This window comes from Pongo pygmaeus, chromosome 14, assembly GCF_028885625.2.
Source record: "Pongo pygmaeus isolate AG05252 chromosome 14, NHGRI_mPonPyg2-v2.0_pri, whole genome shotgun sequence".
Classification (NCBI taxonomy): domain Eukaryota; kingdom Metazoa; phylum Chordata; class Mammalia; order Primates; family Hominidae; genus Pongo; species Pongo pygmaeus.
In genome coordinates, this window is record NC_072387.2 from 61,603,394 (window position 1) to 61,630,262 (window position 26,869).

Here is a 26,869-nt window from a genome sequence, read left to right on the forward strand (position 1 = left end):
GTGCTTCCCTTTCTGCTCCGACACACTTGGCTTCTAGCACGCAGGCATTGGAAGGGCCTTGAGAGATCATGACCATGATCAGAGTTCTGGCCTCAGCTCTGCCACCAGCCAGCTGGAAACCCTAAGCAGCTCACCTCACCTCTGTGGGGCTCCATTCCTCACTGCAACAGTCAGGGCTGCAGTAGATAGGCTTAGAAAAGCAGGCAACCAAGAACCCCAATTCAGAACTCTCTCAGGACTCCCAACACCCTCAGGAGGAAACCCAGCCTTCTCATTATGGCTCACAAAGCACTTCATGGTCTGGTCAAGCTTTACCTTGAGGGCTTTGTTTTTATTCACCTCTTGAAACTCTATGGTCTGGCAAAAATGAATGCCTTGAACCTCCCAGAACATACCCTATTCTCCCTTATTCCCAGGACTGCTCCTCTGTAGCCATCACTTTCCTGACCCTTTTCCTGCCTCTCAATCCCTTAGACTCTTACTTATTTTGGGGGGCTCTGGTAAGTCTTCACTTCTGAAGCAGCCCTTCTGACCCCCACCTGCTCAGATTTGGTTGGAGGCTACTTTCTTGCAGGGCATAAACTTGATTTGGCTGCGATTCTAATGCCCTGCTGACTTGTCTGAGTCCTCTTTACCCCATAGGGTCTGTCCAATTTTAGAAGGCAAGACATGTGGTTTGTTCCTGTAGAATCCTCGTGCCTAGAACTGCACTGTCTAGCAGGGTCACCCCTAGCTACAGTTGGCTATTGGGCACTTGAAATCCGGCTACTCTGAATTGAGATGTGCTGGAAGTGTCAAATCCACACTGGATTTCAAAGACTTTGCATGAAAAAAATGTAAAATAATTTTACATTCTCATTCATCATTTTTTATATTGACTACTTGTTGGAGAGATGTCTTAGGGCATACACACTATGTTAAATAAAGTGTATTATTAGTTTTATCTGTTTCATTTTATTCTTTTGAATGTGGTGACTAGAAATCCAAAATTTAAAATCACATATAAGGCTTGCATTTATGACTCACATTATGTTTTCGTTAGGCTGCACTGGTATGGAGTGTATTGCCTGGCACATCTGGTTAATGAACAAACTGGTAGATGGATCTATGTGAAAGGGTAGGTGACTGTCTTCCCACCTCAGGCTCAGCTCATGTTGCTTTGCTCCAAATATGACCCCACAGCCCACTCATGCTCAGTGCTTAGAGCTGGGCAGCCTTGCTATCAGTGGTCTGTAGACCCGAGTCCCTTAGAGATGGAGCAACCTGGGATGGAACACCCTACTTTAAGCCTATGGACTGTCTTGCAGGAATCTTATGCACCTGTGTCCATATTTCCAGGAATAAAATATCAACATGACATTCTGAACTGAACAGAACAGATGCTCATTTTGATCAATTGCAACATCCCATGATACTGTAAGGGGTGTTCATTCTTACTGGCACTAGGTGAGGACACATTTCTTATTGGAAATTTCTCGCTTTGTAATATTTTGATTCTGTAATCAAACAAGATGTACTGATTAGCTTGAGACTTTTTCAAGGAAAGCTCTGCAACCGTAAAAGAACAAAGAACCCTTTTCTTATTGTACCTTTCCTTTGTGTGTAGAACTTTGGCTTTTTCATCATCCTGTACTTTATGGGGTCATTGTGTAGGCAGGTTGGAAGGAGGAGTTTAGTAGACGGCTTATCACTATCAAGAGTCTTTGAACTCTGATTTCCTGAGGATTTAGTGGTTACTTGGAACAGCTATGGGTACAGTGAGAACACAGTTTTCTGGAGATGCTACAGCTCTAACTGGGCACAGAAATTCTTGAGTCTGGTTGACATTTTGAAAGCCGTATTTTTAGTATACAACAGGTCTCAGATCTTACAATTATACTCAGGATTTACAGAGTACTTTTATAATTCCCAAAATGCTTTCACACACAGTATCTCATTTGGTTCGTACCTTCAGTCCCCTTTTAAACAAAACTCTTCTCAGAGATGTGTACACTTGCTGTCTTTAATTTCTTTCCTCTGGCTCTTCATTAAACCCCCTAAATTGTGCCTCTAGGCCCACCACTCTGTTGACACAGCTCTCGTGAAAGGTTTCCATGACCCACAATGTTGCTAAGTCCCATTCTCAGTCTTCTCATCTCATTTGACCCAATTGAGGCATTTGACACAGTTGATTGCTCTCTCCTACTTGAAATTTCTTTTTTCATTTGGCTTCAAGGACGTCGTGCATGCCTGGCTTTCCTCTGACCCCACAAGCAGTTCCTCTCCATCTCCTTGGCTCTTAGCTCCATGTTCCTCCCCACCTTTGTGTGTGTGTGTGTGTGTGTGTGTGTGTGACAAAATCTCACTCTGTCACCCAGGCTGGAGTACAGTGGCATGATCCTTGCTCACTGCAGCCTCTACCTCCTGGGCTCAAGTGATTCTCCCAACTCAGCCTCCTGAATAGTTGGGAATACAGGGACACACTACCATGCCTGGCTAATTTTTAATATTTTGTAGAGATGGGCTCTCACTATGTAACCCAGGCTGGTCTGGAACTCCTTAGCTCAAGCAACCCTCCTGCTGACCCTCCCACCTCAGGCTCCCGAAGTGCTGGGATTATAGGTGTGATCCACCATGCCTGGCTATTTCCCTGACTTTTAATCCCGGAGCCTCCTAGGTCTTAGATCTCAGATGTCTTCTCTTCTCTAGCTATACTCACTTCATTGGTGATTTCACTGTCTCATGGTTTTAAATATCATTAATAAGCTAACAATTCCTAAATATTTTTCAAGAGCATAGATCTCTCCTTTTAATTCCAGTTTCATATATCCAACTACCTACATAGTATCTCTACTTGGTTGTCTAAAAACAGCTCCAACTTTACATTCCCAAACTGATGCCCTGGGCTTCCTTCTGTGGTCTTCCCCTTTTCAATTAATGCCAGCCTCATCCATCTACTTGCTAAGAGCAAAGACTTCAGAGTATCTGCATCTTCTCTTTCCTCATAGCCAACGGCAAATGTTTTCACCTCTAACATTGTCTCATCCTGAATGTGGCGATGTCTCATCGTTTCTACTGCTGTCACCCTGGTGTGAACCACCATCATCTCCTGCCTGGGTTATCTCAGAAGTCTCCATGCTGGCTTCCCATTTTTGCTCTTACTCAGCACATTCTGATCTCAACAGAGCTCTCAGAGTGATCCTGTTAAAATAAGAATTGGATCATGTTGCTCCTTTACTCAACCAGCTGCCACATACCCAGAGTAAAACCAAAATCCTTCCAATGACCTTAGAGGCCCTATGCAATGTGGCACTCCCCTGACCTCAGACTATTCTCTTCCACTTCGTTCCACACCAGCCATACTGGCCTCCTTGCTTTGTCATTCAATTCTAGGTGACATGGCTGTCTTGCAGCTTTGCATTTGCTTTTCTCTGGAATGATTTCTCTTCAGAGAGCCTCACATCTTTCTCCCCTCTCTCCTTTATATCTTTTACTCAAATGTCTCCTTTTCACTGAGAACTTCCCTGACCACCCTACTTAAAGAGGCAACCCCTGTTATCTACCTTCCCCTATTCCCCTTTCCTACTTAAATTTTTTCCCCATGGCACTTAATGCCATCTAACATACTATGTATTTTGCTTAATTTATATCATCAATCATCTGTCTCAATTAAACTGTCAGATACATGACAGCAACCGTTTTTATTTCCATTGCTATATCCCCCAGCACCTAGAACAGCCTTACCTACAGGGCAAACTCATTAAGTATTTGTAAATAAATGAACAGTCCTAGAAAATAAGCATTATTATTCTTCTTTTCTCCACTGTATGAAGGAATTGAGAGCTCAACAAGACCTGAAACCAAACCAAATATTCACACACATACACACATACACAACACACACATACACACACACACAGACACACACAGACATACACATACACATACACATACAAAATAAAACTGAACCCAGCACAGGTATAGCATAACTAAAGTGTTTGACTTGCGGAGGGGGTAAGAACGCTGGGTCAAGATAGGGTGTAGACTACTTGTGTTAGGTCTGTTTGGTTACCAAAAGAGGCTTCTAAGTAAGCCATAAACTAAAAAAATTCAGGCTAATGTTTTACAAATGTGTATTTTAAAATAATTGTGTAACTTTTCATTAAATATTTTCACAATGACATCAAAGCAATAGTCGTTCTAACTCTAAGCAAAATAGCAAGATTTATATGTCATCAGGAAGTTTGAAACTTCATAGCAATAGAAGTGCAAAATTCTTAAACATGAGACTAAATTAGAGAAGCCTCAGGCTCTCTCATGCCAATATTTCAGGATCCTCGAGGTTTCAGCAGTTGGTTGCCAAGTGCTGCTTAATAAGCATAAGTGACAGCTCAAAGGGTGCTTCTTCCACCATGATGCTGCGAAGCCCAGTTTTAGATTATACAGATGAGAAAATCATGTTTCAAGTCTCATTTTGAAATTTCTTCCCCTCTTGTTAGAAGACTTTCTTAGCCCCCCAGAATTGATTAGACCCCCCTTGCTGTAGTTAGGGCTGGCTTCATGGATGTGACACGTGTGAGTCACACAGGTCCCCGCCTTTAGAAGGGCCTCACACTTGGTTTAATGCTTCACTATCACTGTTTCAACATTCTTAATCATTTTTGAACAAAGGCCTCACATTTTTATTTTGCTCTGTGCCCCACAGGGGCCAACTCATACCAATAAGTCATAGCTGGGTGAAGAAAGAAGTACTAAGGAAGGACCAGGATGGACAAAGCAAGAGCCAGCTTCAATTGCGTTTAAATGATCATAGATCAGGTTGAGTTATTTGGTAGTTTTATGAAATTTATTTGCATAAATTTCCTGCACATGTTTGGCCATTGCCTCATTTAATGATTCATTAAATTTTGTTCCATTTAAATAGCCGTTTCAAAATTTATTTCATTATGTTCTGATTGTTTTCCAGAACTCATAAATCCAAGTTTAGTGACATGGCATGTTATCCTGGGTAATACATTTTAGCATTATGCTGTTCTTCTGATGAAAGGAGGGGGGGAAATGCAATATCCAAACTGCTACATTCTTTTTACCTTTAAATTTTCTTTGCTTCTGGAGAGCTCATTTTTCAAATTTGAAATCTTAAAACAATAATTGCATACCTAAGGGCTTATAAAGGCTGGACAGGTCATGTACCTAAAGGAAAGAGACCAGGTGTGGATGATGGGGACTGTGGCAAACTGGAGAGTGTGTGCTACTCAAAGAGGCCTCTGCTGTCACTCTATCTCACTGAGATCATGGGGAATGTAAACCTGGCATAATAAGATATTTCTTTCTCCGACAAAGGGACCTCAAACGTAGAAATTCATGTGAAATCTCTTGCTTTTCAAAAACATGGGCTCAAGTAAAGTACCATGTGGCTACTCTTGCAGAAGTAATTTTTGACATAATTCCTTCACTTTGTCCCAACTAGCACTGACATATTTTTCATTTCTCTTGTATGATAAGGTTTTTAATATAAGGAGTAACATGTGTCTAATTTCATCTTGAGGCTCCTTAGAGAGAACTTCCGTAACATTTAACGTTTGTGAAGAAATGACAGCAACCCACCTGGTTAGCTAACCTCCTGTGAGTGGGAAGAGACATTTGGTACAACTTCCGATGTTCTGGCAACCTCCAGGAGCTTCTCCATCATAGCTAATTGTGCTATGTGCTCTGTGTAGCACTCTGCAATAGAAATATAATGGAAGCCACAAATGGAATTAAAATTTTTCTGTAGCAGCCACATTAAAAAAAAAAGAGACAAGTGAAATTAATTTTAATAAAATATTTTAACTATCTAAAATATTACCATTTCAACATGTGATCAATATAAAAATTATTGATGAGGTATTTTATCTTCTTTTCTTTTACACTAAATTAAAAAAATCCTGTGTATATTTTCTACTTAAAACACATCTCAATTTGGACTAGCTGCATTTCAAGTGTTCAATAGCCATACAGGGCTAGGGGCTGCCATATTGTAAAATTCAGGTCATGCTGTGCTTTTGCGCTCAGTCACTCAGCTAGGAGGTTGGTAGATTTAATAGTTTTGTTTAGTAATTTGGACTCTTTGGACTCTTTGCCCTTCTCACTCCATTGACTTGCCCCAAAGTATTAAGTGCAGAATTCTGACACCCAGTTGGGGCTTAGCATTTGCCTGGTATCTTAGTTTGGGCTCCTGTCACAAAATGCCATAGTTGATTAACAACACAATTTTACTTCAGATAGTTCTGGAACATGGAATTCTGAGATCAGGATGTCAACATGGCCAAGTTCTAGTGAGGGGCTTCTTCCAGGCTACAGACTGTATCGGCTTTTCCTCACATGGAGGAAAGAGGACAAAAAAAGCTGCCTGAGATTCTTCTCATAAGAGCACCAATTCCCTTACAAGGGCTCCACCCTCGTGAGCTAATCACCTTCCAAAGGCCCTACCTCCTGATTCCATCACTTAGGGCTTAAGATTTCAACCTTGAATTTTGCAGACACAAACATTCAGTCCATAACACAGAGATTGAGAATATTCGGGCAGGGAAGTAACAGCAACAGAAAAATAGAAGGTATGACTAAATTTGAAAATGCTTCAAATAGTTGCAGCGGTCGTACTTAAAATTTCTGGGTGACGGTGTCCCATAGGTGCAGGAAGAGTTTGCCTCTTTCTCACAGTTAGGGGTGTAGGAGGTTAGACATGTGCAACTAACTATGGAGACAACAGGTGTCACTCAGAACCCAGGTGCTGTAACTCAGGTGGTTTGGATGGGAGGCAGGCAAAGGCTTCTGTATTGGGACAGATGAGCAAGGCGAGGATGCTCTTTGCTTCTAGCTGCAGAAACCAACTGACCTGGCCTTGGAGGAACCCGTGGGTGATTTACAATATCCAAGAGGTATGGGATATGAAAAACCCAGGTACTGACGTTGAGGTGAAGTGAAGGTGTGCTTCAATGCTTAGTCGGGAGATGGCAAGAGGAATTTAGAGGGCAGTCTGGTTCTAGGTCTCTGGGCAGATTCCATCTAGTAGGATCCAGAGATAAACCTGAAGTTTGGTGTCTCCTGAGTCCGTTCACCCCTTGTGATGGTGGTGGGGAAATGCTTCTGGGCACTGTTATGGCTCATTAGTCCAAACTTTCTCTGTGGAGGGTATAAAGCTTCTCTTTTTCCCCCCAAATTAGTATATGCTACCTTTCAACACTTCAGTTGTTGTTGCCTTTCTGCATTTGCATAGAAGTTTGCCCTGTTTTCCATTAGTTGCCGTTTTTACTAGTTTGGTTCTGCATTTTGTCAACAGGAATGATTTTGATGCAGATTGAAAACATAAGTATTTGGCTGAAAATTCTGTAATTGGGGGTTTTGATCTTGTAAACCACAATAACATGGCAAAATTTAGGTAGTTCTTGATATAGGATATGCTTAGGGAGTGAGAATGTTGATTTGGGGTTCAGGTCAGGCTGAGGAATAACCTTAAGAACTTGAATCCAAGTTTGAGTTGCTAGAGTGGGCTACATGAGATTGTAGGTACAAGGGCATAATCATGACCCTGGAGAGAATTTGAGTTGCCTATGTTCTTTAACTTGTACAATTTCTCTTGCTTGGAAATCACTCCCTTTTCTTCAACACTAATTTAAAAAAAATAAGTATTTTCTCCAATAGTTATTTAAGAATTTCCTCCACAATTCTTATTAAATCAATCCACTCATTCATGCATGCATGCATTCATTTATTAAATATATTCCTCAGTGTACAAACGTTTATTAGACACCAAATGCCAAGCACTGGGCTAGGTGCTGGAGATTGAAAACCAATGAAGCCATGGTCACCATCCCTAAGAAGCTCAGCACCTGGCAAATTCTTCACACTTCAACCCACCTTGGGTCACTGGAGTCTATCCAGTCATTTCTCAGTATTCATTTAACTGGTTTTGTGTTCAATTTGTGTTTATTCCTAGTATATTCCCCGAAGTGGCCTGCCTTCCGTAAGTGACAAGGCATTTTCATTAGAAAAAATTATGCATTCTTCTTTCCTTATCATCATAGGGCCTGATATTCTGCACAGAGTAGGCTCTAACACACATTGTTAACTGAGGGACCAATTTCCAGGGTAAATAAATGGGGTCAGCTGATTAATACTTATATACACGATTATTGATATTGCTAATAGAAATTTGAGGGTTGTTGACGATGTAGTCAACTGATATGAAAAGCCTCTATTGCCAATCTGTAGACCAAACACAGCCTCTGTTGTCCTTGTATACACCAGATACCCCATAGATACCCTCCTGCAAAAATGCAGCAGTATGTTTGATTTTTAATGACAGGAGGATTAAATTAAAGTTATATCTACACGGATGTCTTCCTTGTGTGTTGCAACTGTTTAAGAAGTATGGTTTGGGGAGGTCCCCTAATGAAGTGCATAAATAGTAACTTTCTTTCAAACTGTCAGTGAAGATTGCTGTATTACTCAAGTGAATTTCAGTGACCCCTTACTCTAGAAGGATCCCAGGGTAGAACACATTTTTACAAATAATACACTTTGCTTTGCAGCTCTGATAATTTTGTTCCTGTCTTTGAGTCTGTCATACAACCAGGAGGCTGCTTGTTTCTTATGACAAAGGTATTTGCAGGGAAACTGATCAAACTATTTTTATTAATAATCTCATTATTATTAATAATCTTATTACAGAGGCATCACCAATGCTTTTGTGCATTTGAGGGTACCAAATAGATTAAAGTTTTCTTCTGGAAACTCTGGAGCCATACAAGAACAAAGAAGCTTATGAGCACAGTGGGTGGTGGTTCTTCCCTGGCTAAGGCACATTTGTGCTTGGGAGAACTTCTGTCCCATTTCTGCAGCATTGCCACCCCTCTGGTAAGGGGTCTTCTAATGAATTGGCCATAGGAGCCCTTAAAGGTAGTCATGACTACAGGCTATACCACTGTTAATGAGATTTTCTTTCTGACAGGGCACCAACATGCTCCTTGAAAAAAGGTACAAGGAAGGCTCATTACAGCCACATGCAGAGGCTACTGGCAAATGAGAACAGATTTGCCGTTTGCTTTGGTGGGAATCGGGAGGAAGAGGGGAATTGTGATGGCAGGTAGAGATACATTCTCCTCCTTATGTCCATATTCATAGCATTCAATCTTAGAATAATGGATTCAGTCTCCCAGTTTTCATTCTCACACATTCGGTATACATTCCCTGCCTTGGACTGGGGCATCTAAGTGGTTAGAACATTTGACCAAAGAGGCCAAGGCTGAATTGCTTCCCACAGAGAACAATGAGCTTTACAGCCCACATTTCTCCCTATCTGTTCTTCTTCACTCTCTATTCATCCATTTGTGGTTTTCCTGTCCCCCCTTCCCCGTCCCCCCCACCCCGGTTTCGAATAGTGTACCAGAGGTATAAGACCCTGTTTCTCACATTAGCACTGTGCTTATTCTGAGAGTTTGGAGCTCCTGGGGAGGGGTGGGGTGGTGTGGGAACAGAGTGGGGCATGAACCTTCTCTCCTTGTTTTGAACCCAGCAATCTCACATATCGATCTAGTCTTTAGGAAATTAAACAAACAATGAAAAAGCTGACATTTTTATGGCACGTCAAAAGTCATAAGCAACTTCCCATACAATATTTCATTTAATTCAAACAATTTAGGAATTGTTACAACCCTAGAGGGGCTAAATGACATGCTCAAAGCCACCGACTCATTGTGACAAAGCTTTTTTGTTTGTTTTTGTTTTTTTGAGACAGTCTTACTCTGTCTCCCAGGCTGCAGTGCAGTGGTGTGAACATGGCTCACCACAGCCTCAACCTCCCAGGCTCAGGTGATCCTCCCACCTCAGCCTCCCAAGTAGCTGGGACTACAGGTGCATACCACCACACTTGGCTATTTTTTTCATTTTTTGTAGAGACAGGGTCTCACCATGTTGCCCAGGCTGGTCTCCAACTCTTGAGCTCAAGCCATCCTCCCACTTTGACCTCCCAAAGTGCTGGGATTACAGGTGTGAGCCCCCGGCCCAGAGCTGGGTCTTAATACCGAGACTAACACCTTTTTCATTCTCCAGGGAAGAAGGCAGAGGTCACAAAGGTGTGTGAAATGTTGAGCAGGGCAAATGGATCCTGGAGCCCAGGGTCAGGGCTGCTGAGCAAGAGAAAATGCATCTTATTTCTCAGTTTAATGAAGAATAAACTTGAGATCTTGAATGCCTGGCTGGCTCACAAGAAGCTCAAGGGCAATAGAGGTCAAAGTTTTCTGGAGAGAGAAACTGCTCCTGGGGTCCTCCTTGACTGGGTTTGGGGCAGTGCCCTGGCCTGGGAGAGCGGGCACTGGGTCATCGGGATCCCTTTGTTTATTTGGGTGTTTTCTCTTCCCTACATGAAGCATACAGCGGTGAGTGCTTGATAGGGCAGAGTCCTACCTGGTTGGCAAGGGAACAAAACATTGCTGGTCTTTCCTTTAGAGTGGGGTTGTTAGACAACTTTGTCTAGAAACAGTCAGTGTAAGGAACAGGTCAATGACAACTTGGGCAGTAGGAACTGAAGAGGGAAGCTCAGTTGCTCCTGGAGGAGAGCCACAGTCCCTAAGGCGAGTTCCCTAACTGTCTGTGAAAAGTAGTATTCAGTAAAATGGGGGAGAACACTAGAAGTGCTGCGAGGCAAAGGATTGAGGGTTGCTTTTCCTCCCTGGAGCCTCCAAACTCTGTCTCATCCACAAAGACTACTTTAATCTCATCTCTTTCAAGGAAGTACCAAGTGGGAAACCAAATATTGGGCTTTACAAAGCACATTTGAGTCAATGTTTGGCAGCGGATATCTGGATCCAAGGGCAGCTCACAGAGTGGGCCCCACTGACAAGGTATGGGCCATGACTCAGATTCCTGGGTGTCCTGACCCTCCTGGGGCAGGTCACATGTTCCCTGGCCACTCCCTCTTTTCCTAGATGCTGGCCATGGGGAAATCACCACTAGGCACTATAAGAAGCCCCTGGGCTCTGTGCAGAGCCAGCGGCTCCAGCTAAGAGGACAAGATGAGGCCCGGCCTCTCATTTCTCCTAGCCCTTCCGTTCTTCCTTGGCCAAGCTGCAGGGGATTTGGGGGATGTGGGACCTCCAATTCCTAGCCCTGGCTTCAGCTCTTTCCCAGGTGTTGACTCCAGCTCCAGCTTCAGCTCCAGCTCCAGGTCGGGCTCCAGCTCCAGCCGCAGCTCAGGCAGCGGAGGTTCTGTGTCCCAGGTGAGGAGGCCTCAGAATCTGAATGAGCTGCATTTATTCCCTTCCTCTTGCTTTTGAGTACCTGAATACAATTTCATGGATGGCTAGACCTGGGCACTCTAAAAGATTTATGACTTATTTTGTTAACCATAGGTGCCCTGGAAATGAATTAAAGCCTCAGTAAAATAATTAAATTGTTAGCAAGAGAGACAACATCTCAGTTCTCCAGCTGGGACTTTTGAGAATATCTGTGCTTTAAAGGAATTCTCAAATCTGGCTGCACATTAGGATGGGTGGCCAGGGGGACTCTAAAAGTACAAATGCCTGGGTTCTGTACTTAAAAACATCCTGCATAGATGTATACAAATTAAATATTTTAAAAAACCTCTCCCCAGGTGATTCTAATATACAGTCCAAGATGGGAACTGTTAGGGAAAGACTCTGTGAGTTGCAGCTCTGGGAAAGTTTGTCCAGTTGTTTTGCTGCCTGGCAGGGTCCCAGAATGGTGAACAGGAGCCCTCGAGGGAGTGAGAGCCGCAGTGCCCTAGTTGAAGCCATGACCATTTCTCTTGGCCTGGTTTGTAAAGGAGATGGGTGTCAGAAATAAGGGGGGAGTTACTGGTCCTTAGCAAAGTGTTATTACAAGTGGACATTTGCCTGGGGGAGTGTTCACTCTCTGCAGTCTTCTTTACAGGGAATCTTCAGGGCCATTTCCAGCTCCAAACAACAGTAGCAACAAACAAACAAAACCAAAATTCATGCATTACAGCGAGGCTGGTACAGCTAGGCTAAGTGCATTGAAGGCATAGTAAGCCCAGTTCCGTGGGGGATGAGTCCTCTTTGGATCTCCTTTAAAGAAAGGAGAATAGGCTGGAGGGCATGAGAGGTTAGGAGGTAAGAAGCAGTTATTCATTTCACTCTGTGCCTTTCTGCGGGAACCCCACTCTGCAAACCTCCTAGGCTATTCTTGCTAAGGTATAACTTGGGATGGGGGAGTCTTACCTGGGCCAAAGCTTCTCTCTCTAAGCCTCTAGGATCTTTCCTCACAAGTCAGGTAGCTGCTTACATTATCATGCCTGAATGGAAGGGCAAATGGGAGAAGGGGGAGGAAAAGGCTTTTATTTGTTTTATTTTGACTATCAGAAATTACAGATATTAAAAATGTGATAATTAACAAATGGTTTGGATAGGGCCTAGATAGAAACAGCAGCAATAGCATTTACTGTGTGTCTAATAAATGCCAGGACTAGGTTAAGTACATAACATATATCTTTTTTTTGTTGTTGTTGTTTGTTTGTTTTTTGAGACAGAGTCTCATTCTGTCACTCAGGCTGGAGTGCAGTGGCACGATCTCGGCTCACTGCAACCTCCGCCTACCGGGTTCAAGTGATTGTCCCGCCTCAGCCTCCTGAGTAGCTGGGATTACAGGCGCCCGCCACCACGCCCGACTGATTTTTGTATTTTTAGTAGAGATGGTGTTTCACCCTGTTGGTCAGGCTGGTCTCGAACTCCTGACCTCATGATCTGCCTGCCTCAGCCTCCCAAAGTGCTGGGATTACAGGCATGAGCCACCGCACCTGGCCTATATTATCTTATTTAACCTTAAGATGTAGGTAAAATTAATAGTCCCATTTTAGAGATGTGAAAACAGGCTTATCAAGGTGAAGTCATTAGTTTTAAGTCACTAAGCTAGCAAGTTATATAGCTCAAAATTAGTCTGTCCATTCTCTTTATCATGTCTGTACATATAGGTTTCTATATTTCCAATGAGTATAGATGAAAATTTATTATTTTTTAGAGGAGGGAGGCTTGGGAATCATAAGTAGGCACAAGAATTCTTTGCAGTCAGAAATCAGATACATAATTTTATTCTGTGATACTCAATGATTTCTAGGGATGATCAGAATTGGCTAGCACTCTTTTTTGGACTGAGGTTAACAATAATAATTTATTATGAAGCTCCATCACCAGTCAGAAACCAGAATTTGGGTAAGATTATCAGCTATAATAATAGAAAATAAAACATAGATCAAGAAACAGAGAAATCCAGAATGCCTATTGTCTGGTAAAAAGACAAATATTTAAAAGTAGATGAGACATGATAGTTAAATTGGACTTAGAGGTTTTAATTTTCCTTTTTACTTATCTCTCCCTAGTGAGTCAGTATCACAACTCCAACTTTTTTTTATAGTGGACTAGGAGTCAATTTCACTATCAACCTAATTTTCTGGGGCTGGCTGTCAGCTTGATGAGCTCTTTGGAAGGTGGTAGAAAACCCTTTTATAACTGTCATTTAGTAAGTTCCAAACATATCATTTTCTGTACTTTGAAAATGTTGAGTACCATTATTTTATACCTTGAATCTTTGCTGACACTTAGCCTTGGCTACTAATTAGAGCCAATTGCAACCTTAAATGTGAGTTGTACCTTCTGCTGTAGGCACTCACAGTACTCTTTGCCTCAGATGTCTCCCTCCTGAGGAGGGGCCTCTGCAGGGTCCTCAATTCACAAGACTAGGAAAAGGCCCAATGCTCCGCTCCACAGAGTGACTGGTATAGTTGGAACTGCAACGAGTCACATGTTTTGTTGTCATCAGGCTACGAGGCTGGTTTGAAAAAACAAGTAGGGCTTTCAGAGTAACAGTGGGCCTGATTCCTGGGCAGAAATTGAGTCTTAATCGTCTCCCTAAAGCCAGAGCCTGGCATAGTGTAGACATCAGTAAATGTTAATTGAACACATGCTTAGGGAAAATCTACCAATATAAGGTGTCTTGTGGGGTACTCAGGGTCCTATTTGCCCTACACAAGGGGAATCGCATATTCTTCCAAAGGCCAAGGGGACAAGCGCTTGTCTTTGTCTCCCATCCCCCATGCTTCATTCATGGAGAGTTTGGGCATTCACCGCAGGGAGAGACTCATCACCATTAGCTTCATTGTCTTTGAATGCGAGGAGCAGAAATATCTCTAATGGGAGACACTGATCAAACTTATGGACCATTTTGATGTCAGCATGTCAGCTGAGCATGCTGGGCTGATGATAAGCAGGATGGAAGCTGGGGGAGTCCACAGCATTGGGACAGAGATGTTCAGTAGAAACTGATGGAATGGCTGTCAACAGGGCTCATAATTATTTGTCTGTCTTTCAAGTGAACTTCAGGACTAAAAGTTGTTAGCTAGTGCTTCCTAGTTGACTGTCTAGAGATTGCTTGATGATATCCACTGTTTTCTGAGTTGGCAGAGTTTTTCAGAGAACTCTGAGAATGGCCCAACCCTGTTTGTGCAGCTAATTAAACTCACCTTGTTAAAATGCAATGCAAGTTTTTTTTTTGCTAGACAGTTATTATAATAAGCTATTTCTTCAAAAGTCCTTGATATGTCGGTCTTTTCTGTAAAAGCCTTGGCATGCTTGAGTTGGAGTCTTTCTGTCTTTGGAGAAATGAGTAAAGCTGGTTTCAAGGGAAGCCAGCCTCTCTGATAGGTTCCTGGTATATCTTACCCAGTCTTTATTCATCTCTGGCAAAGACACTTCCCCTATTCAAACCCTGCTGTCCACCCCTATGTTCGACATAAATCTGCTTGTTTCTCCTCCCTACTCCTGAACTCTTTCCCATGTGGGGATGTGATTGGAAAAGAAAATTGAGGCCAAGGTAATAAAGTTTGACTAAACACATAAACAAAAAATATGATTGGATATGCACACATTTTTTTTTTCTGCTCATCTTGAAACTTAAATTAAAAACAACTTAGATGCAAAAGCCTTGATTGGCCCCGAGGCCAGTGATAAAATAAGTCTTCATTATAGAAGCATCTAGACCCAGCTTGTTCAGGCATCATGGAGGTTGGTGGCCATTAAACGCACAGGACACATGACACCACCTGCAGCTGGCTGACCTGAACTTTGAGACATGGCCAGAGTCTCTTCTAGCTCTGAAGACCATTGCTGTCTCCTTAGAGGTTTCATAAAAAGTCCCTTCAGGCTGATGTTCCACAGGTGAGCTTTGGGTTGGCTTTCAGATGAGATCATTAAAAGGCACAGCAAATTGGCTGCCAAGGGTTACTCTGTAAGGCAACAGTAGTAATAAAAAAATGTTAATTGTGCTGGGATCCTCTTGGGGAAGTTCAAAGGGGACAAAAGAAAAACAGGATCTTTCAAATGTGTCATTTAAAAATATGCAGTGGCACTGAAGTGTGAGTCTGAATATCTTAAAGAAACATAAAATATTTTAAAATGAATTTTTCTGCAAATGGTAAGCTGGAAAAAAACTTTTATTAAAAAAAATTGCACAAAACCTTCAAGCTCGTACGCTATTCAGTTTCTAACAAATGGCTGGTTCCCATTTTGAAGGATGTTAATTTGCAATTTCCCAGGCGATGAGAGGATATGAATTTGCATCATATATTTTCACTGTAGCCCACATCCTTGGTGATTCCCTCATTCTGATGAAAAGGAATTGGATTGGGTTGGGGTGAAGGTGAGGAAAAGAAAATGAGCAGTAGAAGGAAAGAGAACATGACATTTTCGGATCACCTACTCTGCGCCAGGGACTTGGCTCACATTACTCCGTTAATACTGAGGACAACCCTGTGAAGTAGGTTATCTCCATTTTACAGATGAAGGAACTAAGAATTAAGAAGGTTTCACATCTAGCAAGGGCTAGAATTGAAATTCAAACTTAGCACTCTCATAGCTTCTTTATTTCCCTTTCCTTGCATAGAGATAGGAATACTCTCCTTTAAGACTCCAGAATGGCTGGGCGCAGTGGCTCAGGGCTGTAATCCCAGCACTTTGGGAGGCCGAGGCGGGTGGATCACGAGGTCAGGAGGTCGAGACCACCCTGGCTAAGACGGTGAAACCCCGTCTCTACTAAAAATACAAAAAATTAGCCGGGCGTGGTGGCGGGTGCCTGTAGTCCCAGCTACTTGGGAGGGTGAGGCAGGAGCATGGCGTGAATCCGGGAGGCAGAGCTTGCAGTGAGCCGAGATTGCGCCACTGCACTCCAGCCTGGGCGACAGAGCGAGACTCCGTCTCAAAAAAAAAAAAAAAAAAAAAAAGAGCTCCAGAATGGAGAATCTTCCTTTAGGTAAAGTCTGCTGGCATAGTGGTTTTCGTGCAACCAGTGGCGATGTGGCTAAACGCTGGGTGGTCCCCACCTGTGAAAACAAAGCTGTTTTAGCTTGTTTCTATGATTCTATTCATTTATGTATTGGACTCCACTTACTTGCCTGTAAGTACTCTCGATAAGCCAATTTCTGTCGCTCCAGTTGCCAAAAGCTCAGATTCCAGCTTGTTACTGATGTTCAACTTGTTATTATTTACAGTTGTTTTCCAATTTCACCGGCTCTGTGGATGACCGCGGGACCTGCCAGTGCTCTGTTTCCCTGCCAGACACCACCTTTCCCGTGGACAGAATGGAACGCTTGGAATTCACAGCTCAGGTTCTTTCTCAGAAGTTTGAGAAAGAGCTTTCTAAAGTAAGCATTTTCTTTTCAAGCAATATCTTGATAAAGAGAAACAAAACAAAAAGTGTTTTAATTTAGGATTTTATAAGCAACAATTCTTCACTGTATCAAAGCCATCACGTTTTTATTCTATGGTGATTTTAGTATTTATTTTATAGGACACCAATGGAGTTCTTATTAAGGCAGGGAAAATGAGAGCACAGGAAGAAAGTGGGGTTCAGATTGTTCACGCCGTGGATAAACTCACTATAGTATTGTGGTACTTATGCAGTTGGAAAGAAGCCTTGAGCTCTCCTTGCAAACCCCAACCTGCAATTTTTATTTTGTTTTGATGCTGCTTCTTCCTTTTGGTCTTCTAGATCTTTCCTCAAGCTTTGCTTTCTTTTCTTTCTTCTCCTCTATCCCCTTTAGTTCTATTCTATCTCCCTTCTCTTTTTCCTTTTCTTCTATTTCTATTCCATTCCTGCATCCTTTAGTTTCTTATTTCTCTTGCCTCAATCCTTGACCTTATTCACCCCTTCTAATCTCTCTTTTCCTTTCCTGGTTAATTCTTTTTTGGGGGGACATTTTTGGGTATTTTATTACTTTTAGATGATCTTTTTTTCCCTCCTTCTTTTCCTCTTCCTCCACTTCCACTCCTTCAAATCCTCTCCCTCTCATCCTCCTCCCTCCCTCTCTCTTTTCTTTAACCCTTTTTTATCTTTACAAATTGCTCACTTCCTTCTCTCTCTCCCTCACTCTCTTTTTTTGTGACAGTAAGTTGTAGTCTCTTTTATTTTTTTCTATTTTCTCCAAGTGAAACCCAAGGTTGTAGTCTCTTTATTTTTAATCTTAATTTTTTTTGGTGTATAGTAGGTGTATGTATTAATGGGGTACATGAGATACCCTGAGACAGGCATGCAATGCATAATAATCACATCATGGAAAATGGAGTGTCCATCCCCTCAAGCATTTATCCTTTGTGTTACAAACCATCCAATTAGACTTACTTATTTTAAAATGTACAATGAAATTATTATGGACTGTAGTCACCCTGTTGTGCTGTTGAATACTAGGTCTTATTTATTCTAACTACTTTTATTTTTTACCCTTTAACCATCCCCACTTCCATCCTCACCCTCCATCTCTCTTTCTTGATAGTTATCTTCTATTGTCTCAGCAGGAACATTACCTTTGATGTGTCCAATATTAGACAAAAATTGAAGGCTTCCCTGGGAATTTGAATCAAGACTGACAGGTTTCTCAGCCTTGGTAAAAACACTGACTTGAACCCTGATTACTGTTTTTTTCTTTAGCCAGAGGAAGTTATCTTAAAGGGTTTGCCTTTCTCTGGGCTGGCTGGAGCAATGTGACTTGGCGTTCTGGTTTTGACCCCTTCCACCTTTTCAGCCCAAGTTAAAAATCAATTAGAAAAGTTCCTATTTTCTGCACAGGTGAAGTCCAAGCTAGGCTATAATCACATTATGCATTATTTAATACAACTCTATTAATTTACAAGGAGCTCTGGCTTTACTGCAAGATTCAGAATAAGTTTTCCTAAGAAATTTAAGCTTTGCCACCTCAACATCCAACATAGTTATCCTTTAAAACAAAAATTATGACGAGGCTGAGACCCTACTTTCAGCCTGAATTGGTAGATAAATATTCTAAGTTTAAATGAGTGTCCAGGAAAATGTGTTTGACTACTCTAGAAACCTAGCTGCTTAAGAAATAAAATGTCCTTGAATTAATCAGCGGAAAAGGCACACCACTAAATTATAAATTCTAACCATTAATATTCATAGCCTTATTCCAGCATAATCAAGTACAGATAAGAAGTTATGCATAAAAACATAACAAGTAGAGGAAAATCCTAGGTAAAGATCTTTTCAGTTAGAGTCATTTGCTTTGAAATAGTGGAAACTACTGATTTACATGTTGTCTTTGCTGGCAGCAGTGTGAAGGGCAGTTTGAAACCTTATGCGCTCCAGGGAGTATGTGTGGCTTGCCAGGTTTGTGAATATGGGACATTTAATTCCAGTACCGTATGGGAGGCTGGTAACATCTGCTTTGCTAATGACAGGTAGGGAAGAAGTGCAGAATAGGTGGGAAAGTTTTAGTTCTGAATGTGTCGGTGGCTGCTCTGATCCCCAAAAAACTGTGATTGTGGCCTAAGAAAAAGGTTTATCTGCTAGCTAGGATTTATATAATCGATTTAGTGTGACAGGTGATAATAACAACAATAATCGTAGCAGTTTGTTTGTGCTTTTTCAAATGCTTCCAGTTCTATTCTCCTCTCAAGTAACCCTTTAAGGCAGATAGGCCAGGTGTTGTCTCTCCCATTTTAGAGACAGAAAAACTGCAGTTCATAAAGGTAAGGAGACTTGCCCAAGGTCATTCCTCTCTTGGCTGGTTAAGCCAGGTCAGAATTCGAGTCTTCAAAATCATCCCAACTCTCTTTCCTCTTGGCCATGCTGTTAGCATCCTCCAAGGTAGGTGCAGGAAGAGATGCAGTAGTAATGCCTTCAAATCCAAAGTTATCTCTTTAGCTGAGGGCTTTCGAATTTCCAAGTGAGTTATTACAGCTGTCCCTAGGTTGCCTTGAAAATCGTCATTTATCCGGGGGCCTGGGAGAATGTCCGTTTAGGACAGGCCAGTAGAAAAGGTTTTTGACTGCCTTACATTGACTCATTATCTGTCAGTGCACAGAGAAGACAGGGAGCTGCCTCTGCATAAGATGCTGAAAGCATTTTATACTTTTCTGTTGTTTATGGTATATCCTTTTGTGACTATACTTAGGAAAGGGATGGCACAAAAGGCAGCTCAGGATTTTCTCTTTCTCTGGAGGCTTATGGTCTTTGGCATAAGTTATTTAATATGACACATTTGCTAGTAGATCCTCATGCACGGGAAGGTTGAGGCAGCCTAGGAGACATTAAGGCAACCCATAAAGAAATAACATTGATTGAGCCATATTTTATGTAGTGAAATATAATAAATTAAAAGGTCAGATTGGAAAACGCTGAAATTACTGTTTCTCTATTAATTTCTATAATTCATAGGGCCTCCATTAGCTAGGCACTTAATGTACATTATCTCTAGTCTTTATGATAATCTTGTAAGCTCAATATCATTACCCCCAGTTTACAGGAAACTAAGGGTTAAAGAAATTAAGTGATTTGCCCACTAAGTACTGAAGTTAGATTTGAGTCTAGTTGGGTCTAGCTCCAAAGTACTTTATATGTCTTTACAATCACTCCAGGCTCAATGAACCCTGTTACATTTACTTTGAAACATATATTGAAAATAGTAGTATGTTGCAAAGTAAACGTACTTATTTCAAATAGTCTGGCCATAGTTATAATCACAGGTTTTGAGAGACTGGCAGAAACATGAACCAGATTAATTCTTTACAAGACCACATTAATTATAAGGAACAATAACAGGCACCCTCAAACCAACACTCACACAAATTTTATTCCTCATCAATGATATAGTATGTGCATAACAAGCAAAATAAAATGGAAGCTGTGAATGTTAGGCTGGTGGCTTAAAGGCTCAACTAAAACATAGATGAGCCGTCCAGTGCTCGGACTTGTAGTGATGAGGAGCTTCGAAGTAAAGATGTTGACACAGGACGTGTCTTCTCAAGGCTAGACCCATATTCTTGATAGAATGTTTAGCAGCGTCCTTGGTCTTTAGATGCCGATAGCACTCACCCACCCCCCAGTTATGAGAACCAGGACAAAATCACCACCACTACCACCCTCCCTCCATTTAGAACCACTGTTCTAGATCAAAATACAGCCATAGGTCAGCTAAAGACAGGGACATGTTCTGATAAATGCATCGTTAGGTGATTTTAACATTGGTGAACATCATTGTATACTTACACAAACCTAGAGGGTGTAGCCAACTACACACTCAGGCTATGTGATATAGCCTATTGCCAGGCTACAAACCTGTACAGCCTGTGACTGTACTGAATACTGTAGGCAATTATAATACAATGGTAAGTTTTTGTGTGTGCATATATATCTAAACATAGAAAAGGTACAGTAAAAATATGACATTTATAATCTCATGGGACCACTGTCATATATGTGGTCTGTCATTGACAAAAATGTTATACAGCAAATGACTGTATTTTCTAGAAGAAGAAAAAAATGCAGAAAGTGCCCCAAGTGCCAGGGATGTGGGACTGGAGGCTCCCAGGCAGGCTGGGCTGCCTCTCCCAAGACTGCACCTCCCAGGAGGAGCTGGCATGTGGTCAGCATTGTCCACGCATTCCCAAAGCTACAGATTCGTGTATGTGAAAAGTTCATATGAATGATTTACTTTAATTAGTAAAGTTCACACTCTGAAGTCTTTCTGGCCCATCCCCAAGCTCTTTTGTGTCTTCTCTAACTCCATGGATGATTGCCATTTTCCTGAACACCGCTGAGCATCCTTTAAGTGTCAGCTGAAGAACCTGGAGTTTTTTTCCTCAAATGGATCTTTACAGACCCTTCATTTTATCTGCACCAGGGCAGGCACACCGCACATTTTTATAGGTAACAAACTCCAGAGTATGCCTTGCTTTTTTTGTGAGAATCTAGGAGAACCACATTTTATTTAGCAGAGATGACAGTTGAATCACTCATTTTTGTAGAACAACAGCTGCGATGTGCCACCAAAATGTTCCAGAGAAGCTGAGGGTGTTTCATTTGTTCCAAGAGCTGGCAAGGCCAAATGCCAACAAGCATATTTATTTCTCAAACTTCCATTTCTGTAATGGATTGGCACTTTATTTATTTATTTTTATCATAGTCAAGGTTTTATGCCTGAGTTTTGTAGACACTGGAACCTGGCAGCCCTGTATCTGCAGTGCACTTCTGAGGGGGACTTGTTAGGTTTTATATATAGTGAGCCCTCCATAGCCTTGGTTCTGCATCTGCAGATATAACCAAACTCAGATTGAAAAATTTCACGGAAAAAAACTAATAAAAATAACCACGTAACAACAGAAATTATACAAATAAAAAACAATACAACAATGATTTATATAGCATTTACATTGTTTTAGGTATTATAAGTAATCTAGACTTGATTTAAAGTATTTGGGAGGATGTGTGTAGATTGTAGGCAAATACTGTACCATTTTCTGTCAGAGTCTTAAGCATCCTTGAATTTTGTTATTCTTGGGAGGTTCTGAAACCAATCCACCATGGATACTAAGGGGTGGCTGTATATATGTTTTAACCTCCCTATCCGCCAAAATATCACCAGCCTTGTCATCCTCCGAGTTATGGTATATCCAATGGCAGTGAGCATCAGTTGCCCGAGGAGATACACTAGCAGTGCCAAGGACTGTTTTTTCAACTTTCATTAAAATCCTTTTTGCCTGAAGCCCTAGACCTCTAGGTCTGTGGTCTATGAGTCTACTTTAATTTGCACAATGGGGTTAAGTGGAAGGGCTGAAATGACAGAAGTTAGGATTGCTTTTGGTATGAGAAGGATTAGAGGCCAACATCTGGCTCTAAATTCATCCAGGTACTGTGGATCAGCTACTTGATATTAGTGTAGTTTTGGGAAAAGTATCACTTCTGTTCAAATTTTTAAAAAGCATATAAAGCCAGAAACATTTAATGAGCAGGTCCTTAAAAAAGCCATGGCATTTTCTTTAGAGATCAGACACAGAAAGAACCACCAACTGTGTTTATTAAAATATCCATTTGGAGATTCCAATTATACACTAAACTGCCAAGGGAATTTTTGGAAGTATTTTAACTTAATGATCAGACATTCAAATATATGCAACAAATCTGTAATTTAAAGGTCTGATTGCAATAATCAGTTCTTGGAATAAATGTGGGTGCACTTAATGAAATGTGTACTCTACAGGGCACACACATTCACATATTGTGTAGTAGGTTGGATCTTTATGCCACTTTGTAAAAGGCAGAGGGGATCAAAACTAATTGTACATGGTGATCAAAGAAGGAATTCAGCATAGCGCATTTCTCCCTTTTCCAGAAAATACTTAGATTTAGAGCCATGTTTCTAAATAGAAGGAGGGTGGTGTTGGCGGTGGCAATGATTTTGTCCCCAGGGAACATTTAGCAATGCCCAGAGACATTTTTGGTTATCATAACCGGGGAGTGGTTGGATGCAACTGGCATGAAGAAGCCAGGGATGCTGCTTAATATTGTGTAATTCACAGCACAACCCCCACAAGAAATGACAATCCAGTCCCAAATGCTAACAGTGCTGAGGTTGAGAAACAATTAGAGTAAGTGTGTTGAAGGGAGGAGAGATGGCAAGAGACTATGATACAAACCAGTTTAATTTGGGGAGCTAATGTCTTCAAACATTAAAATGGAGATTAAGAAAAAAGGGCTCAATATCACCTGATCATTAGAGAAATGCAAATCGAAGCCACAGTAAGATACCATCTCATACCAGTCCTGAATGGCTATCATTAAAAAGTAAAAAAATAACAGATGCTGGTGAGGTGGCAGAGGAAAGGGAACATTTATACACTGTTGGTGGGAGTTTGAATTAGTTCAGCCATTGCGGAAAGCAGTGTGGTGACTCGAAGAACTAAAAAGAACTATTATTCAACCTAGCAATCCCTTTACTGGGTATATGCCCAAAGGAATATAAATTGTTCTACCATAAAGATACATGGGCGTGTATGTACATTGCAGTACTATTCACAATAGCAAAGACATGAAATCAACCTAAATGCTCATCAATGGTACACTGGATAAAGAAAATATGGGCCATATACACCATGGAATACTTTGCAACCATAAGAAAGAATGAGATCATGTTCTTTGTAGGAACATGGATGGAGCTGGAAGCCATTCTCCTAAGCAAATTAACAGAAGAAGAGAAAACCAAATACCACATGTTCTCACATATAAATGAGAGCTAAATGATGAGAACACATGGACGCAAAGAGGAGAACAACAGAAGCCTACTTGAGGGTGGAGGGTGAAAGAAGGGAGAGGAACAACAACAAAAAATCTATTGGGTACTAGGCTTAGTACCTGGGAGACAAAATAATCTGTACAACAAACCCCCATGACATGAGTTTACCTGTATAACAAACCTGGGTATGTACCCCTGAACCTAAAAACTTTTTAAAAAATGGAGATTAAAATATACCTGCAAATGATGATGCTGAAGCAAAATTATTTTTAGTCTGGCAAAGTATAAAATCTACCTCCCTTCAATTGGAGTAATAAGTTCTTGTACATGGATACATTTTAAAAATCTAGTTAAATATATTTTTGATCTATTTCATTACAAAAAACAATGATTGGCAAGAATCAAATAGTTCTCAACTCAAGGGCTCAGTAGTGGAAGAAGATGATGTGATACTACTCAGGGAATTGGCTTGAACCTTTTGATTTTCTTTCAGGTGAGGGAATATGTCCAATTAATCAGTGTGTATGAAAAGAAATTGTTAAACCTAACTGTCCGAATTGACATCATGGAGAAGGATACCATTTCTTACACTGAACTGGACTTCCAGCTGATCAAGGTAGAAGTGAAGGAGATGGAGAAACTGGTCATACAGCTGAAGGAGAGCTTTGGTGGAAGCTCAGAAATTGTTGACCAGCTGGAGGTGGAGGTAAGGAGTGAACTCACTTCTTGGTAAATTAATAATAAACTCCCTTCAGTGACTGTAAGCAAGTACTAGTACCAGGAAGTGAAACTCTCTCTTCCAACTTCTAATTCTCTACTGTCTCATGGCCACATGGCATATCACTATGTTCTGTTTTGGATAAGGGCCTGTGTTTGAATAGTAAGTTAAGCACGTTGGGAATGTGCTGACTTAGGAGCAGATGTCGTCTAATAGTCAGAATCCTGCCCCAGAATAAAATGCCCTTTCAACTTCTCTGAAAAGGAGCTGGCATAAAGTTGAACAACTGTTCATGGCCAAGCTATATGAGGTGTCTTCTCTGCTCTAGATTTATCCTCATGGAACTAGAAATCCACAATATACCTGATTGTGGTAAACTTGCTAGGTTTGTTTCTCCTTTTGAATAACCCGGAATCCTTCTCTACAAACTGGAAACCCCCTTTAAGAAATTTCTTGTATATTTCTGTAAAGCCTTTTAAGATCTGTGGATAAAGACCATCACATTAACGTTATGGTCGGGTAATTTACATCAACAAAAATTTACTAGCACAGTCATGACATGGGCTATAATTGAGAATTCTAGTTACGTATTTTAGAATTTAAGCTTTCTCTGGCCCTCACCATTCATTATAATCTTAATTATAATACAACATGAGTAAACACAAGTTTATAGGGGAAGGTTATTAGAAATGAACTTTAATGGACATTTGTGGATGCTGAGGATGAGCTTGGGCTCTATTATTAAAGCTGTTAAAATCTTTGCCATTTTCTTGTTGTCACACACATCTGCCTGACATCTGACAGGCATTCATGCTAAACCATAAAATGTATTCTTCCAAATGAAACCCTTCAGAAGAATCTCTGGTGTATTCTCTGGCAATGTTTCACTAAATGACAAATTCAGCCCTGGAATGTTTATGAAAGAAATTGCACCATAATATAAAGTCACTCTGAATTTTTATTTCCTTAGATAAGGAATATGACTCTCGTGGTAGAGAAGCTTGAGACGCTAGACAAAAACAATGTCGTTGCCATTCGTCGAGAAATTGTGGCTCTGAAGACCAAGCTGAAAGAGTGTGAGGCCTCTAAAGATCAAAACACCCCTGTCGTCCACCCTCCTCCCACTCCAGGTAAGCATGCCACTTTTTTTAACCACTTGTGCCAGACCCCATAAGGAGCTCTGAGTGGGGTGGGGAAGGGATTAGGGATTGCAATGGTGAAAGAAGAAGGTGTTTTTTTTTTTTTTTTTTTTTTTTCAGTTCTCAGTTTTCTCTCCCATGTTTTAAAATTCCCTTCCTCCCAAGTATTCTACATGCTATCGTATTCTGGGTTTCACAAAGGAAGAGCACAAACAATGAGTTGATTTAAAGCAAAATCCACAAGTTACACGTATTCTCTTTGCATTTTCTAACAGGGAACAAAAATCTCTATGGTGATGGAGGCCCTATCAGGGGCCTCAGGGGAAAGCCTCTGGAATCTTGTGTGTGGCATCCACTTTCCTGTGGATTTAAGGGCTGATTGGCTCACTTATCTGATGAGCTGGGTTTATGCCTTTGATGCTGCCATCTTCTCTCTCTCCTTCTGTTTCTCTTTAATTTTTTCTTTTTTCTTCCTATAAATGCATGCTGAGCACCTGCTATATTGTGTGTCCTGAGATTCAGTGAGGATTAAAGGAATGACCCCACATATCATGTGCTTGTGGATGTGTCTTGCCATTCCTCATGGATTGTGAGTTCTTGGTGTAGGGGTGGCATTTTAGTCTCTAATGAATTCTCACTGGGGTTAAGTACAGCACAGAGGTGGGTGTTATGTAAATATACCCATGAACAGAGGCAGTGGAGTGTAGGGTACAAGAACATAGCTTTAGAATTCCAAAGACCTGAGCTTCTCAGCTAGGTGGCTGCAGCAAAAAGGATCCTTAATATCCTCATTTGTAAAATGGGAGAATAATAATGCCTGCCTTACAGGGTGGCCGTGGGGATTAATGAGTCAATGCTTGGGAAGCTCGGAACCTTATGATTGGCACTCACACGCTGGCAATGGATATTATTAATAATGTTGATAATTGAAGCGAAAGCCTTGCAACAAAACAAAAGCAGTGCCAGATCACTGTGCCCTGCAGTGCATCCCTTCAGGTAAACTAAAGCCTCTCGGCCAGTGTTCAGCCCCATCCTTTAGAGATATCGATGACACAGGGACCTTCTCTCTGCAGGTCCTGAGCATCTTAGCCTGAATGGGGACTGTATCTTTTCATCAAATCATGCAACCCTTTTATTTTTATGAATCCTCACACCTGCTTTCTTTTAGATTGTTCTGGATTCTTGTAGATGTAACTGATTTTTTAAGGCTTCAATTATTAAATAGGTATAGCCATGGATATAAGCCTCTTGGTCTTGTTCAGGTGGATTTTTTTCCTTCCTCTGCAAATAGGAGTGTGTCCTACTAAGACAGGTGTCGTCTAATGGTCAGAATCCTGCCCCAGAACAAAATGGCCTTTCAACTTCTCCAGAAAGGAGGTGACATAAATTTGAACAACTGTTCAAATTTCTCAACCTGCAGAGGAGGTTTAGGGCAGAGAACAT

The 26,869-nt window shown here is 41.2% G+C and overlaps 1 protein-coding gene across 3 annotated transcripts in view; it reads left to right on the plus strand.

The window, feature by feature from the left end:
* OLFM4 (olfactomedin 4) overlaps window positions 1-26,869 on the plus strand; it is a 147,061-nt gene that overhangs the window by 112,856 nt on the left and 7,336 nt on the right. For 2 of the 3 annotated variants that reach the window (XM_063650691.1, XM_063650692.1), the window contains 3 exons: window positions 16,535-16,687; window positions 24,063-24,275; window positions 25,258-25,417. In XM_063650691.1, coding sequence (XP_063506761.1) covers window positions 16,535-16,687; window positions 24,063-24,275; window positions 25,258-25,417 — 526 coding nt within the window. Of the gene's footprint in view, window positions 1-11,009; window positions 11,238-16,534; window positions 16,688-24,062; window positions 24,276-25,257; window positions 25,418-26,869 lie in introns of those variants that run through there. The other variant, XM_054446816.2, reaches the window with a different exon arrangement.